This window comes from Siphateles boraxobius, unplaced genomic scaffold (assembly GCF_051911475.1).
Source record: "Siphateles boraxobius isolate OS27281-9 unplaced genomic scaffold, OSU_SipBor_1 73, whole genome shotgun sequence".
NCBI lineage: Eukaryota > Metazoa > Chordata > Actinopteri > Cypriniformes > Leuciscidae > Siphateles > Siphateles boraxobius.
Window position 1 is genome coordinate 2,170,310 of NW_027509201.1, and position 13,413 is coordinate 2,183,722.

Below are 13,413 nucleotides of genomic sequence, written 5' to 3' on the forward strand. Positions count from 1 at the left end.
ATGACTGAAGTCAACATCAGGATCACAATTCATTTTAAATTTATTTTAGACAATGAATTAAAAAAAGGAAGAAAGTGACTGCTGTATTTAAATTCCCTTACTAGCATTTCACTCAATGGTAAAAGAACACAAAAGCAATTCAGCATTTTCTGTGGAAAAATATACATAAACAAATACAATAAAAATATCTACACAAAAAAAAAAGACAATAAAAAAGATGAAAAATGCCTCGTGTTAAAAAGAAAACCATTTACAATAGATACTCTCTGAAAGGAATCTCATACATTAACCTTTTCCCTCACCAAAATCACAACTGTACCTTTGATGAAAATGCACATTTTAGATAAATGAGACATAGAAGTTATGCTATATTACAGTGTTTATATATGCTTTGTATGTAGTTATGTGATAAATACTGTGGGAATTTAGCAAAAATTTATATTTTTAATAGATTTATGTATTACACAGTACAACAAATATGAATACTATAAGCCACACATCCCTTTTAACCTTCTAAAGCAACAATGGGTCACTGATATTACAAATACGCACCTGATCAGCAGACTCTGCTTACCAAAGCGTCCATATCCCAGATACAAATGTACTTAAAATGCTTCTTGAGCAAATAAAGTCCTTTGTTGTGACACAATTGACTATCTAATGAGAATCTATAAACGCACAAGAGCCAAAACAAAAATATCTCTGCTTAGACAATGATGCAGCAGTGGAGAATATGTGTACAAACAAATATAAATAAATAGAAAAGCTTCATATACATGCAGGGTGAATACAAAGTACAGAATACAGTGAATGCATGAGCTATATTTAGTAAAAGTGTGTTTACTGACAGAATGGTGAGGCTGTCGGGTCAAAGGTTTTAAAGACATCCCTCAGGGGTCTGTCTTTCTTCTTACTGTCTTTATCGTCCTCATCCTCTTGCGGAGTCCCGCCGGCAGATCCCACAGGTTTGTTCTGGCGTGGGTCCGTGTACGCAGGCCGTATCAGTCCTGCTAGTGCCTGGATGGGCAAGTTGTGCACAGCGGGAGCTGGCGCTCGAACTGGCGAACACGGAGACGCTGGCATAACTGTAGGCACAGGAGGAGTGGGAGGAGGATTTGATGTACAGCCACTTGTTTTGCTCTCAGAGTCATCAACTGGACTTTTTTCATCTTTTTCCAACCCTGTTCCCTGTGACGGCGAGGCATGTGGTGGAGAGCTTTGAAGCTTCACAGAAGGCTTCATGATACTCGACTTTTTAGGGTGCTCCTCGCTTTCACGTTTCGGGGAGAGTAAGCTGTGATTGCGCGGATCGTATAAACTGATCCCACCTAACAGCGTCGTCGGACTATCAAGACCTGCACCGATGGAAGATGCCAGACGGGGAGCATATGGAGGCAACTTCTCCGAATCGAGCTTAACGGAAGCGGCAACAGGTTGGTTTGAGGATCCACGCTGTAGCCGTGGATCTCCTCCTCCTCCTGATGGACTCTCTCTCACACCTGGAGGCTTGGAGTCCAGGCTGCCAGATCGGCTGATTCTGGGATCAAGAGTCTTGTGAGTACGTGGGTCCAAGGGCTTATCCGGATGATGGTGGCGAGAATCTACCGTTCTACCGGGAGGGCTCCCGAGTCGACTAACACCCTCCTTAAAGCGGGCGGCTGCGAGACGTGGATCAGGAGGAGACGGAGTTGCTGACGGAGGATGATCCGGAGGGGAGGAAAGGGTACGGTTTAGTTGAGCATCTGCTATTAAAGGGGGGAGCGGCAGGTTTATGGAGTGCTCCTGTTTGGGAATCAATAGAGGAATGAGGTCTTCTGGAGCCCAAACCATGGATTGAGCAAAGACCGGACGCTGGAGGAGAATATCCACCCGGATGTGACTAAACGGCTTTATCTGACAGCGCGGGTCTCGCAGTGTGGCTCCAGGACTGGGATCCAATGGGATCAAGGCTGCTCTTTCCCTTAGCTCTCTTTCAAACTCCTCATCATCGTCTCCAGTGGGCGGTTTGTGGGACCTGGAGGGGTTTTGGTGGCGATGAGCATCAGGTTTGGAGGCATCCATAGGTTTCAACTTGCGTGGGTCTCTGGCAAGCCTGGGATCCCCGACACCATCTCCAGCGTCTTTCCTGGGGTCTGGAGGTCGCTGACGTGGGTCAGTTTTTATTCGAGGATCGCTGGGCAATGATCGCTCCTTTTGGAGTCTAGGGTCGGCTTGTGGCATGCTTGGCTGGTTTTTCAGCATATCATTCTGCTTCTTTAGAGAATTAAGGATGGCTGTAACGCTACTGCCCTCTTCCTCGTCACTGGAGTACCAATTAGGGGTTTCATCTAATAAACAGAAATTATGTTAGAATATGAACTTTCAAACCGGAACCTAGAACTTCATATTTTTAAACCATCTTTGCTAGTTTATTACCATTCAATAATTCAGTTCTTAGTTTCAGTTCTACTAGATTGCTGCAGGAATTATGTAATTTTGTAGGCCAACGCTTGATTCTTACAAGGTTTGTTGTCAAAATAATTTTCGAAGTCTAAATACAAATGCCAGAATTAGAAAGTTAAAGTTAGGCAACCTGACTTCAACTTAGTCACCAAGCTTTCGACAATTTTTCAATGAGTATGTTTACATGCACACTCGTAATGCAATTATAATGCGATTTTGGCAATATTGCCATTAAACTTTACCTCATCATTATAACACAATAGTTTGATCAAACTAATGCAATTAAAATCTTAATTCCCCCATTGCTATGTTCATCACGGCACCGAATAATATCCAATATGTCCGTAGAAATGTGTTTTGCATTTGATGCAAGTAGTTTAAAACAGTGGCCAGTAACATGCCTACTGTATGTGAGTTCATAATTTGTGCTGTGGGATATGCAAATAATGGCGATAGAAATAACCACACTTCTGAGCGAATAAACAGAATAATGAAAATTGCATGGAAATAGGACTGCAGAGGTTTGCTCGTGTCATTTTACTGCGATTAAGTCCTTACTCTGATTATTGGAAAAGATTGCATTATTGGTGCACATCTAAACATAATCATTCTTTATTTAAAATCAGCAAGTTGAAAGGTTTTAGAAAAGTTTTAGAATATAAACACAACTAGGCTGTAAAAGTAGATATTGAGTAGATGAGTTTTCCTGTTCATCATGATGATGTTAAATGTCCCCGACAACCTCTGTAGTCCCATTTAGCCACTTGTTAGCAACTGCCTTTTTCAGACAAGTAAAAACGTTTAAAAAAAAAATTTAAATCACAATATATAACTGATGCATTTTGACATATAATAAAATATCTTGAGCTTGTGTTAACCACAGCTTTTATTTCAAACATTTGACCAAAAACGCTTTGGGTCTCATTCATGAAACATTCGTAAATATACGAGTAAATATGCGAGTGATTTGTGCGTAAAGAGACCTTCCCGAAAACTCTTCTCCTGATTCACAAATACTTCGTAAACGTCAGATGTGATAGTGAAATGTGTGTGTGTGTTAATGAATTCCAATCAGTCGTAAATGGGATGCGCGTGCACGTTCATTCTCAATTACCATAAATCCCGCCCATTAAATCCGACTGACAACTATATATGGGCATCATATTATGACATGAATGCGAATGAAAAAGAAAAATTTCTCAGATGCAGAAATTGAAGTTTTATTATCAGAAGTTCATTCAAAACGCCACATTTTATTTTCAAGCGTAGATAGTGTCGTATCGGGTCCTAAAAAAAAAAGGAAGCTTGGCAGCATATTACAGATGCAGTCAATGGAGTTTCAACTGCTAATCGAACATTCCCAGAAGTGAGAAGAAAATGGTTCGACATTAAGCTTGAGAGCAAAAAACGAATTAGTTCACTTCGGAGAAATCGTATTAAAACTGGAGAAGGACCACCATCGCAGATGCTATTACTGGCTCTCATAATAAGAAAAAACGTATGTAATTACTATATATAATATTTTTTCAAAATGCTGTGTAAATATGTACCCGATTAAGGTAAATTAAAATGCAGCCTTATTAATGAGCAAAACGTTCGGGTGTTAAGCGCACTATTTACGCGTGGCTGGGAGCAGGTGTAGATTTCTTGCGTACCAACTAACATTTGGAAAATACAAACATTTTAATGAATCCGAAAATGTACGCCAGAACCACTTTACACACGATTTACACAAAAATTCGTTCTGCTCGTGTTTCATGAATGAGACCCATTGACTTTAGGACGATGGAACCAGAAGTAAAAAAACTAACTTTTTTCCCATTTTCGGAACTCATTCCTGCAACACGCCATTGTTCAAAGTTAAAGCAATATTGTTTCAAAATGTTTATTTTTCAACATCCTTCTCTAACCTTTCTCTCTGTTGGGAGGTGCAGACCCTTGTCCACATCCCTCGTCCCTATGAGACTCAGAGTCTTGCTTGTTCTGGTTTAGATGTAAAAGCAAAACCTTCTGTACAGCTGGCAGGAAGTTCTGCATCCCACTGGAATTAGTGTTACCATGTGGCTGGGAGTCCTGGATGGGTGCCTCATCTGTAGGTACAACAGAAATAGGGTATTTCATAAATATCAAGCTTTAGAAGTAACTATTAATGAAAACAAACTTTTTAAAGCTAAATGAAGACCTACCCCCTTGGGCCAGAGACTGACTGCTAAACAAATTCTTGAAGAACTCGGAGGGCATCTGGCCCATGTTTGGGAAAGGCATTTTCATTTGCATGTCAGGCACAGGTTGAAATGGAGCCCCCTGGTGATTTAATGGAGGATGGTTCATGTGCTGCATGTTGACGTGGAAAGGAGGAGGCTGACCTGGAGGTGGCATTGGAGGGCAATGACCAAAGCCTTGGGGTGGAGGTTGCCCTGGAGGACTTTGAGGCATTCCTGGACCTGTGAATGGTAGGGGAGGGCTTCTTATGGAGCCTGGATGAGGGGGATGAGAAGGATTGGGATGAGAAGGATTGGGTGGAGAAGACATCATATTGCCAGCCTGCATATCCTCAGGGCTACTTCCAAACTGTTGACCACCTTGAAACTGTCCAGCAGGGGGAGATGCACTGTTATAGAAATTTGGCCTGCAATAAAATACACAACAAATAAATGCACAAATAAAATAGCAAGATATAAAATCATAACTAGAGTGATGACCGTATTTCAGTGACGCTCATTTGGACTACAGGGAGGAAAAAGTTTGTGAACTTTACTTTTCTATAATTTTGAATAGGTAATCCATCCATGCCAAGAACAGTTCTCGATTTTAAAGTAGTTTGACATGCAAAACGTAGATGGGAATCCACTATTCATTATGACTTTATGAAACAAGAATAGGAGTATGAAAAAGGTGAAATGGCAATGCTAAAGCTGGTTATATCAGATGTAAACTTGCCCAAACATTCTGGATGTAAACAGAGTAAAAATGGGATTCAGTCAATAATTGCCAATAGTACCTTAGAGCAATCTTCTGTGCCAAATCCACAGTAGGCTGAACTTTGATCTCAAACAGAGAGGGGATCTTCTTTCCTCCATCCGGGGGACTTCCAGGCCCAGGGGTGGGTAACAATCCAACTCCGGGAGGGGGTTTAGGCAGTGGGGCAATTCCTTGTTTTCTCAGATCTGCTAACTCCATCTCATCTTCATTGACAGTTTCCTCATCTGTATTTAGGATCTAAAATGTGCAACATCAATCAGGTTTCCATTGCATGCTTTATTTGTTGAATTTCACAAAATATTTCAAAGAGTTGAAAATATTTAAAACTTAAAATTAGCTAGATATGAGATTGATATTTCCATACCTGTGGCTGGTGGCATAAATTGCTTGGACTACTCTTACAAGTTAGTCATCTAATTGTTCACTGTTAGTTACGTAAAAAAGTAAATTGGTCTAATTAGAATCTGAAAAGTAAGACTTGTTACCCCATGTTGGTCAGACTACTTCTTAAGACACAGTCATATTGGCTGTTTATGCATCTTGCCACTGGACTGCATATAAAGTGCAATAAAACAATTTTGAGCCTTGAACTGGACAGTTGCTGACAACACATTTTTTATTACCATTGCATAGCTGAGCAAGGCACATTATCCAAGGTTACTTAAAATTATCAGGAATCAGTGCATTTTAAATATGCATAAAGTGCATGTATTTGAAGGGAAACTGAATGTTAAGTGACAAGTTAGCCAATACCTTGTCCAAAAGTTCCTTGGTAACATCGGTTAAAGGATCATGGGAAAACTTGCAGTTATCACCTTGATAACACTTTGCTCCGGTGTGAAAGAATTTGCAAGGATACTCACATACACTTTAGGGTCAAGGTCCAAAACAAGGAAAAAATAAAGCTGCAAGCATAAATTAATTGGCCAAGCACAAGGTCGTCACAATAAGTCATGCCAGCATCAGAGCAACTGTAACAATGATTAAGACATATTAAGACGAATTTTGTGAAAATCGGACAGATGGTCTAGGAGGAGTTAGAAAAAGTATGTTTTTAAGAAAATCAAAATGGCAGACAGGAAGTTCATCTGACTATGGCGAAATTTGTAACTCTGTTCTCGGCATGACCCGAGAAATGTAATTACAATATGGATAATTAAATCGAAAGCAATTAACATTTTTTGAAATTTCATTATAATTTTTTACCAAAAGGTGGTGCTGTCTCATATCTTTTTGAGTACCTTCAGGGCGTGGTGCTGATGACACTTACCCAGTTTCGTAGCGATACAGCAATGTGTTCATAAAATATAGCATTTCACAATAAAATTAAAAATGGCCGACACCCAAAATATGATATTTGGCCAAACCGCTCAAAAGTTATAAGCAAAAAGAGACTTTTTTCCTATCTCCCGACCACTAGGTGGCTCTGTGTCGAAACTGTGCAGGTACACTTAGGTCATGGTTGTCATTACACACACCAAGTTTGGTCAGAATACGCTAAAGCGTTGCAGAGATATAGCCTCACGTCCAATTTTGTTCTTTGTTGAATTCTTTTGTGCATTATTCGAGAACGGATTGACGAATCAACTTAAATTCCATAACTTTTTTGTTTGAAGATGATCTGGTTTCATTTTGTTTCTAGCCCTTACAGTTCAAAAGTTATTAGCATAAACGTAAGAGAAACTTTGGACAGTTAGTGGCGCTAGAGGGATTGAGTTAAGAAACTACAAAATCGGTGTGCCAAATTACTATCCTTTCCCATAAGCAGGTCTATGGGCTTCCATAGACTCAAGCATGAAAGAAGAAGCGGAAGAAAAAGACGACGACTAACGATTAAAATAGGTGCCTAGCCTACGCACTAGGGATGCTCCGATCAGGATTTTTGCAGCCGATACCGATAGGCGATTTCTTGGCATGGTGATTGGCCGATACCGATCCCGATGCTTAATATAGGCTACTTAATATAAGAACAAAGATAAATACAAACAAAATGGAGCAGTCTGATGCAGCCCACAAGGTTTAATTAAACATTGTCCAATAGTAAACTTTGGAGGACAACATAAACATGTAATCACCTAAAATAGAGTAGTCTGATGTAAGTTAAACCTTGTCCAAAACAAGTCTGAGCAGGACAAAAATTAAATAAATAAATAATTTAAACTCCTAAAAGAACAAATTGGAGTAGTTTGATGCTACTCATTAGAAGGGATGGGCATTCCAAGCAAAAATAATATTCGAAGATCGCTGGGTATTATTCGAAAATCGCACCCCTCCCCCATATGTACGCACACATGCATGTATAGGCCACACACGAGAAAAGCGGAGTGGCCTGACGTTTAAATATAACTTAAAAACGTAAATATACATTTCATATTTGTTTTATATAATATAATGTTCTTTTTTAAATTTCACCTATGTTGATTATATGAGAAAGGAATCGCATGAGATAAGGTAAGATATGGTAAGAGGTAAGAGGTAAGAGATGCCCAATATATCAGGAGACATTTGGAGTGGGTCAGACATGATATTGACCACTTAATTAAGTTTTGTTTTGTAGAAAGCCATTCTTTAAAGTAAATTTCGTTTTGTAAAAATTGTATCTTAATTTCAATCAATGTTTCATCAACCAATTGTCTGGATTTAATAAATAAGAAGCGAAATATAGCAGACAAAATAATAGGACACGGAGGCGCCCGCGCGTGCACTGGAGCGCGTCTCATAAATGAAACTGAAACTAAGCGTATAAACGACATGCCTCACAGACCTGAGCTTGAAATGTCTACTTTAAAAAAACAAACAATTCAAATCGATAAGAAATGGGGTACTCTCTGCTTATAGGCTAATCCGTATGAAGTGTGCATTTCTCTCTATAGGCACGTTCACTACATGCGAAGATTCGCCAACATCGCCAACCGTATCTTTGCAGCCAGAAAACACTAGTTTATTAATAAACAGCTAAAATGTATCAGGCTGCATAAACATAACTTTTGCCTGTTCTTTGTGGAAGCTTTATGTATGCGCTTGATATGCGGAATATGCAATATTACGATAGCGCTCATTATGGTTTAGTATTTTCTCCCATATATATTAAAGTAATTAAATTAATATAAATATGCGATTAGACTAATTGCTTAAATGAACTACTCTTAGTCAACTAGAAAAAAAAAAACTTTAGTCGTGCACGGGCAGCCCAATTTATTTCATATATTTCCTAACCAGCACGTCAGTGCGGGCGTTCTGAGCGAGCGGCGCTGTGTGGACAGAGCGAGCAGAGCAACTCTTCAGAAAGGCGATGTCTCTGGAGGACAACGCTGCTCCACATGAGATTCCTTTGTAACATACATGGCAAATAGCTAATTTTTTCATTGTTTCTCGACACATCAAAGTAATTCCACACCGGTGATGACATGACTGCCAAATCATTTAAGTCCCCACGCATCATGTACCTTATTCTCACGTTTTGACGTAATCAAATTGTGATCGGTTTGTGAGATCGGCTAAGTTTAGTGAGTACCGATCGAGTCATAAAATGTGATTATCGGTCGATACCGATCTCCGGCCGATCGATCGGAGCATCCCTACTACGCACCTTCAGTGCTTGGCTCCTAACAAGAGAAAACCCTAAAGACATGTGAAGATTATCTCTTTTACAGTTAAGCTGTAAAAAAAAAACTCATCCAATAAATGTTTTGAAAGGATATTGTGCATGTATATACAGATATCTCCTTTGGTACAGTATCCTTGGACATAAAATTTGCACAGTTCCTTTTTCTTCTCTGGAACAACATTATCATGTTCAAACTTGCACTGGTCCCCCTGTAAGCAATATGAATAAAATATCTTAAAGCATGTACAAATGTTTAACAAATATTAATTAAATGAGATGTTTAACCATGTTTGTGTGATGTATTTGTATTACAGTTTTTTAATAGCTTACTTTGATGCATCGACCCTCAAGGAAATATTTACAAATGTGCCTCCCATTGTGTTCAACCGTATGTTGATTAATGAATTCCTGGCTCATGATTGGACGCTTCTTCTGGAAACTGGGCGGACCTTTGGATTCCTGCTACAAGACACATGACGACATGTAAAAAGAGTGCTCTGAGATCCTAATGGTGATGATCCGATCAAAAATGAGAAATTCTCACCATGTCTCCTCCACCCTGCTCTCCTACTCGACCACGGCCTCGGCCCCAGTTCTTGCCCTTTTGTTTCTTATTTTTGTTGGGCATTCCTCGCCCCCTGCCAAGGGCACCACGACCTCTACCACGTTGTCCACTAACTATATAACAAGAACAAGTAAAAGAAAAAGACAAGAGATAACCACACAGAAGATTGTGGGTTCAGTCTGTTGAGTCTTGAATTGGGAATGAATTTCTATGTAGACCTCTATAATATTTTGAAGTAAACAAAACATACACTGCTGTTGTTGTCCCTTCATAATTGGTCTCTTGGCCTGGTCCCTTGTTGGCCCTCCTCTGCCACGACCAGATGACTCCTTAGCATGTTTGTATTTAGACAACTCCTCTGAGAAATCATCCTCGTCATCATAGTCATACTTTTCTTCACTGTAGTCACTGTATTTGTCCAGATCACTGTTTTTGTGCTGCATTGATCTCGGTGGTTTTACAGGTTCATTTTCCCGCTAGCATCATAGGTAGAAAGAGAAATTTATTGAGCGGGAAGAAAATTAAATTTAAAATTCAGTAGCCAAAACCCTGAACTCACCTGAGACAACTCGCTGTCATGGTCACGATATGTCCCTTTGCTCTTCTTGCTTTTAGGTCTTTCTTGATGCTCATGCTCAGAGTCATAGCTGTCCGAGCTGGAGCCACTGGATGGAGAGTGATGCTGAAATTGGAAAACATGTAAAAAAAAATCATAAAAGGAAAGGAAAAAACAAACGAGTTGAAAAAAAATGCAATGATACATTTACCTTTTGTCGGTCTCGTCTTCTCCTCTTCGACCGTCGTTTTTCTTTAATTTTCCTGTGTCGCTTTCGTGAATGCCGGTGTGACTTCTCGTCTTTGACCTTCTCTTTGTCTTTCTCGGCCCCTTCAGACTCTTCCTTAGTTTCCTTTACTTCTTCTATGCTTATGCCTTCATCATCTATTTCTCCATCCTCCAATTCACCATCCTCCCTGTAAGAAAATGTTTGAGCATTTCATTAACAAAAACGATCAAGCCAGGAAAAGACAATCAAATCAGTGGAAAAAATAAATATTCTAGGCAAAACAGTCAGTAGCATCCAATGTTGTTTGATGAGGATAGGAACATTACTATTAATGTGCATACTCAGTTAGGAGTTTGTTATGAAGTATTAAAGAATTATGCCAAAAAGCATCCACCCACAATGCTCTAGCAACCTCAAAGAACATCCTAGAAACTGCATAGCAATGCACTGGCAAACACCCACAACCCCATAGTATAGTGTCGTTCAGTTTTGCTTAGGCAAACAACACTTGTTTTCTTCAGTATATAAAATTCTTGTAAATCTAAAAGTAAATACAACTAAAAAGAATATAACACACAAAATAAGCTTCTATTCTAAAGATCATAGGCGGGATCCGAACAATACAGTTTGCTTTGCTTTTCATCATAATATATATATATATATTTTTAATGAAGTTGTCTTTTTTTGGATACGTTTCAGATTAAATTAATATTTTGGGTAATTCCAGAGTCACATAATCCTAGGGCATAAACTTTCAATTTAAATGCCCAATGCAACATCAATGGAAAACTCTTTTTGGATTAAAACCAAAATGGACGTGAATGTTTGTTTAGCCAGTTGTCAAATTCCCAACAGTTTCTCAGCGTTAAAGTCTGCAGAGAGAACAAGGACACGATAACACTGAGGCTGTGAAGGTTTTAGACAAAGTAGGCCATGACACTGTAGAAAGAAACCAAGATCTATTGGATTTTTACACGTCTGGGTATTACAGCTAAATAAATGTCCTTTACATACAGTGACTTAGCATTGAACATGCCAAAAAATAGCCCTTAGTGTGTTCAAAAACCTAAAGAGAAAATTGTTTCTGCACGTTTGTAAACAGGAGGATGTGGTCACTATGTATGTGAGATTACTGGTTTGATGACAAACTTGGGTGTTTTCTGTGTTGAACTTGGAGGGCAAAAACAAGGGGAAATGGAAGCAAAACTCAATGATTACAATATTTAAAACACATTACACTTCTTCAATATTAAAATATAACCAATGATCTCATGGCTAAATTTAGATTGAAACTAAATGCATGTAATGCACACGCAGAGGTGCTACAATGCTGAAAAACAGCTGGCATGGTTTGGACTGTTTTTGCATGTGGATTCTGTCAAGGCCAAGCCAGCAAACTCTTTATTCAAAAATGCATGCTATATCACTGTTGGCCATATTTGCAACTGAAGTGCAATTATATTAATGGGATATAAATGCATCAGAATCAGGGTCAGAAATTATTCAGGAATCAGATCAAAATAGCCTCCAAAATGCCCTAGATAAATAGGGAGGGGGGGAAATGTTATCTGTTACATAACTTAATATTTATTTTATTCTAGGCCGATCTAATTATGAGTTCAAAAACATGACCGTTGATTTAACATCAATTATGCCAATGCAATTTGACAAAAATGGGCAACACAGTGTTATAAAAATTGTGGTGAATCATGCACAATGAGACCAGGAATGCATGAAAGAAAATAAACTTTGGGTAATTCCAGAGTTACATAAACTATCCTCTTAAATGCCAATTGCAACATTAATGGAGCAGCAAACTCATGTTGGCTTAAAATCAATTGGGATGTGAATGTTTGTTTCAATGAACTGATTCAACAATTTCGAACAATGACATGACAAATATGGACAACACGCAGTGTGATGTTATAAACATTGTGATGATGAATGGTGCTCAATAAAACCATGAATGCATTAAAGAAAATAAATTGGGCCAGGTTTCATGTCAAGTTAACAATGGGCAGATAAACTTATGTCAGACTGTCCACCTGACCTGGTTGACAATTACAACAGCTCAACGCATGGCTTACAAAGCCACAACAGTCCTGCCACGAATCCCTATCAGACATGTTTTCTTTTCCCAGGTGGGCGGGGCGTTCCGATGGTACGTGAGTGGGCGGGGCACAATATATATTTACATATTCAAAAGCCTTGAAAGTACTTATTAACATTACTGTAATAATAACCAGCAACAGCCTTCTACAAAAACCCAAATGTCCTTCAAAATCAGCTAGATAAGAACGCAAACCAAGTGGGGGAAAACAATGAAAACTGACAAAGATGAGCAGTGTCACTTGCTTCCCTCTGTAACAGATATTAAAATGAAAGTGCATGCAGGAAAATATGACCACTAAGTTACTTAGTGAACTGGGGGAAAGGCCTGTCCTAAAACGAAAACGAAGACTTGACGTTGAAAAAAAACAAGATAGGTGCCAAAAGATTCACAATCACACACATGAACCTGCACAGTGAAGCATTTGCAGATAAGAACATGTTTACTCGACCTTTCTTCCCCTGTCAGCTCACAGTCTGTCATGTTTTTGTCAAGTACGGGGCTTGGGGGACTGGAGAAGAGGCTCACAAAAGCCATGATGGTTGGAAACGCAACTGGCCCTTCTCCGCAACCAGAGTTAGGAGCATCAGTCACTCGTTGGCTGAAGGTTTTGATATACTGACAGTCTGGAGAAAAACTCACGGTTTACACGTCTCAACAACACATGAGACGCTTAACAGACATTATATCCGGTCTCATGTTTAACGCTGTCTCAACACAGCTTTGATACCCTCAGCTTTGTTTATGTCCCCGGCGGTTTCACAGATGACCTGGTGCGAGACTGCAGACGCAGAATATAGTGTTTATAATCGAAGTTTTTTTCGGGATCTTCCACAGTCATGGCGGCCGCAACACTTTCGTAAAAATGGCTGCAAGGATCTTGCAGTAGCCAGTGGTCCCGCCCAGTTTGTGTTCGGAGCCA

The 13,413-nt window shown here is 39.3% G+C and overlaps 1 protein-coding gene across 2 annotated transcripts; it reads right to left on the reverse strand.

Moving 5' to 3' along the window:
• Nucleotides 1-22: 22 nt before the first annotated feature.
• On the reverse strand, nucleotides 23-13,380 carry zc3h6 (zinc finger CCCH-type containing 6). 2 transcript variants are annotated; one of them, XM_077217432.1, is made up of 12 exons: nucleotides 12,943-13,380; nucleotides 10,364-10,568; nucleotides 10,156-10,278; nucleotides 9,847-10,072; nucleotides 9,576-9,709; nucleotides 9,362-9,490; nucleotides 9,126-9,240; nucleotides 6,178-6,287; nucleotides 5,444-5,661; nucleotides 4,629-5,071; nucleotides 4,353-4,532; nucleotides 23-2,327 (listed from the first exon to the last, which is right to left on the reverse strand). In XM_077217432.1, exons 1-12 carry the CDS (start codon nucleotides 13,026-13,028, stop codon nucleotides 841-843), a joined length of 3,456 nt encoding a protein of 1,151 aa, XP_077073547.1. In that variant the 5' UTR covers nucleotides 13,029-13,380; the 3' UTR covers nucleotides 23-840. The 2 variants fall into 2 exon arrangements, with proteins under 2 accessions (XP_077073547.1, XP_077073546.1); XM_077217431.1 differs by having other exon boundaries at nucleotides 9,362-9,493.
• Nucleotides 13,381-13,413: the final 33 nt, after the last annotated feature.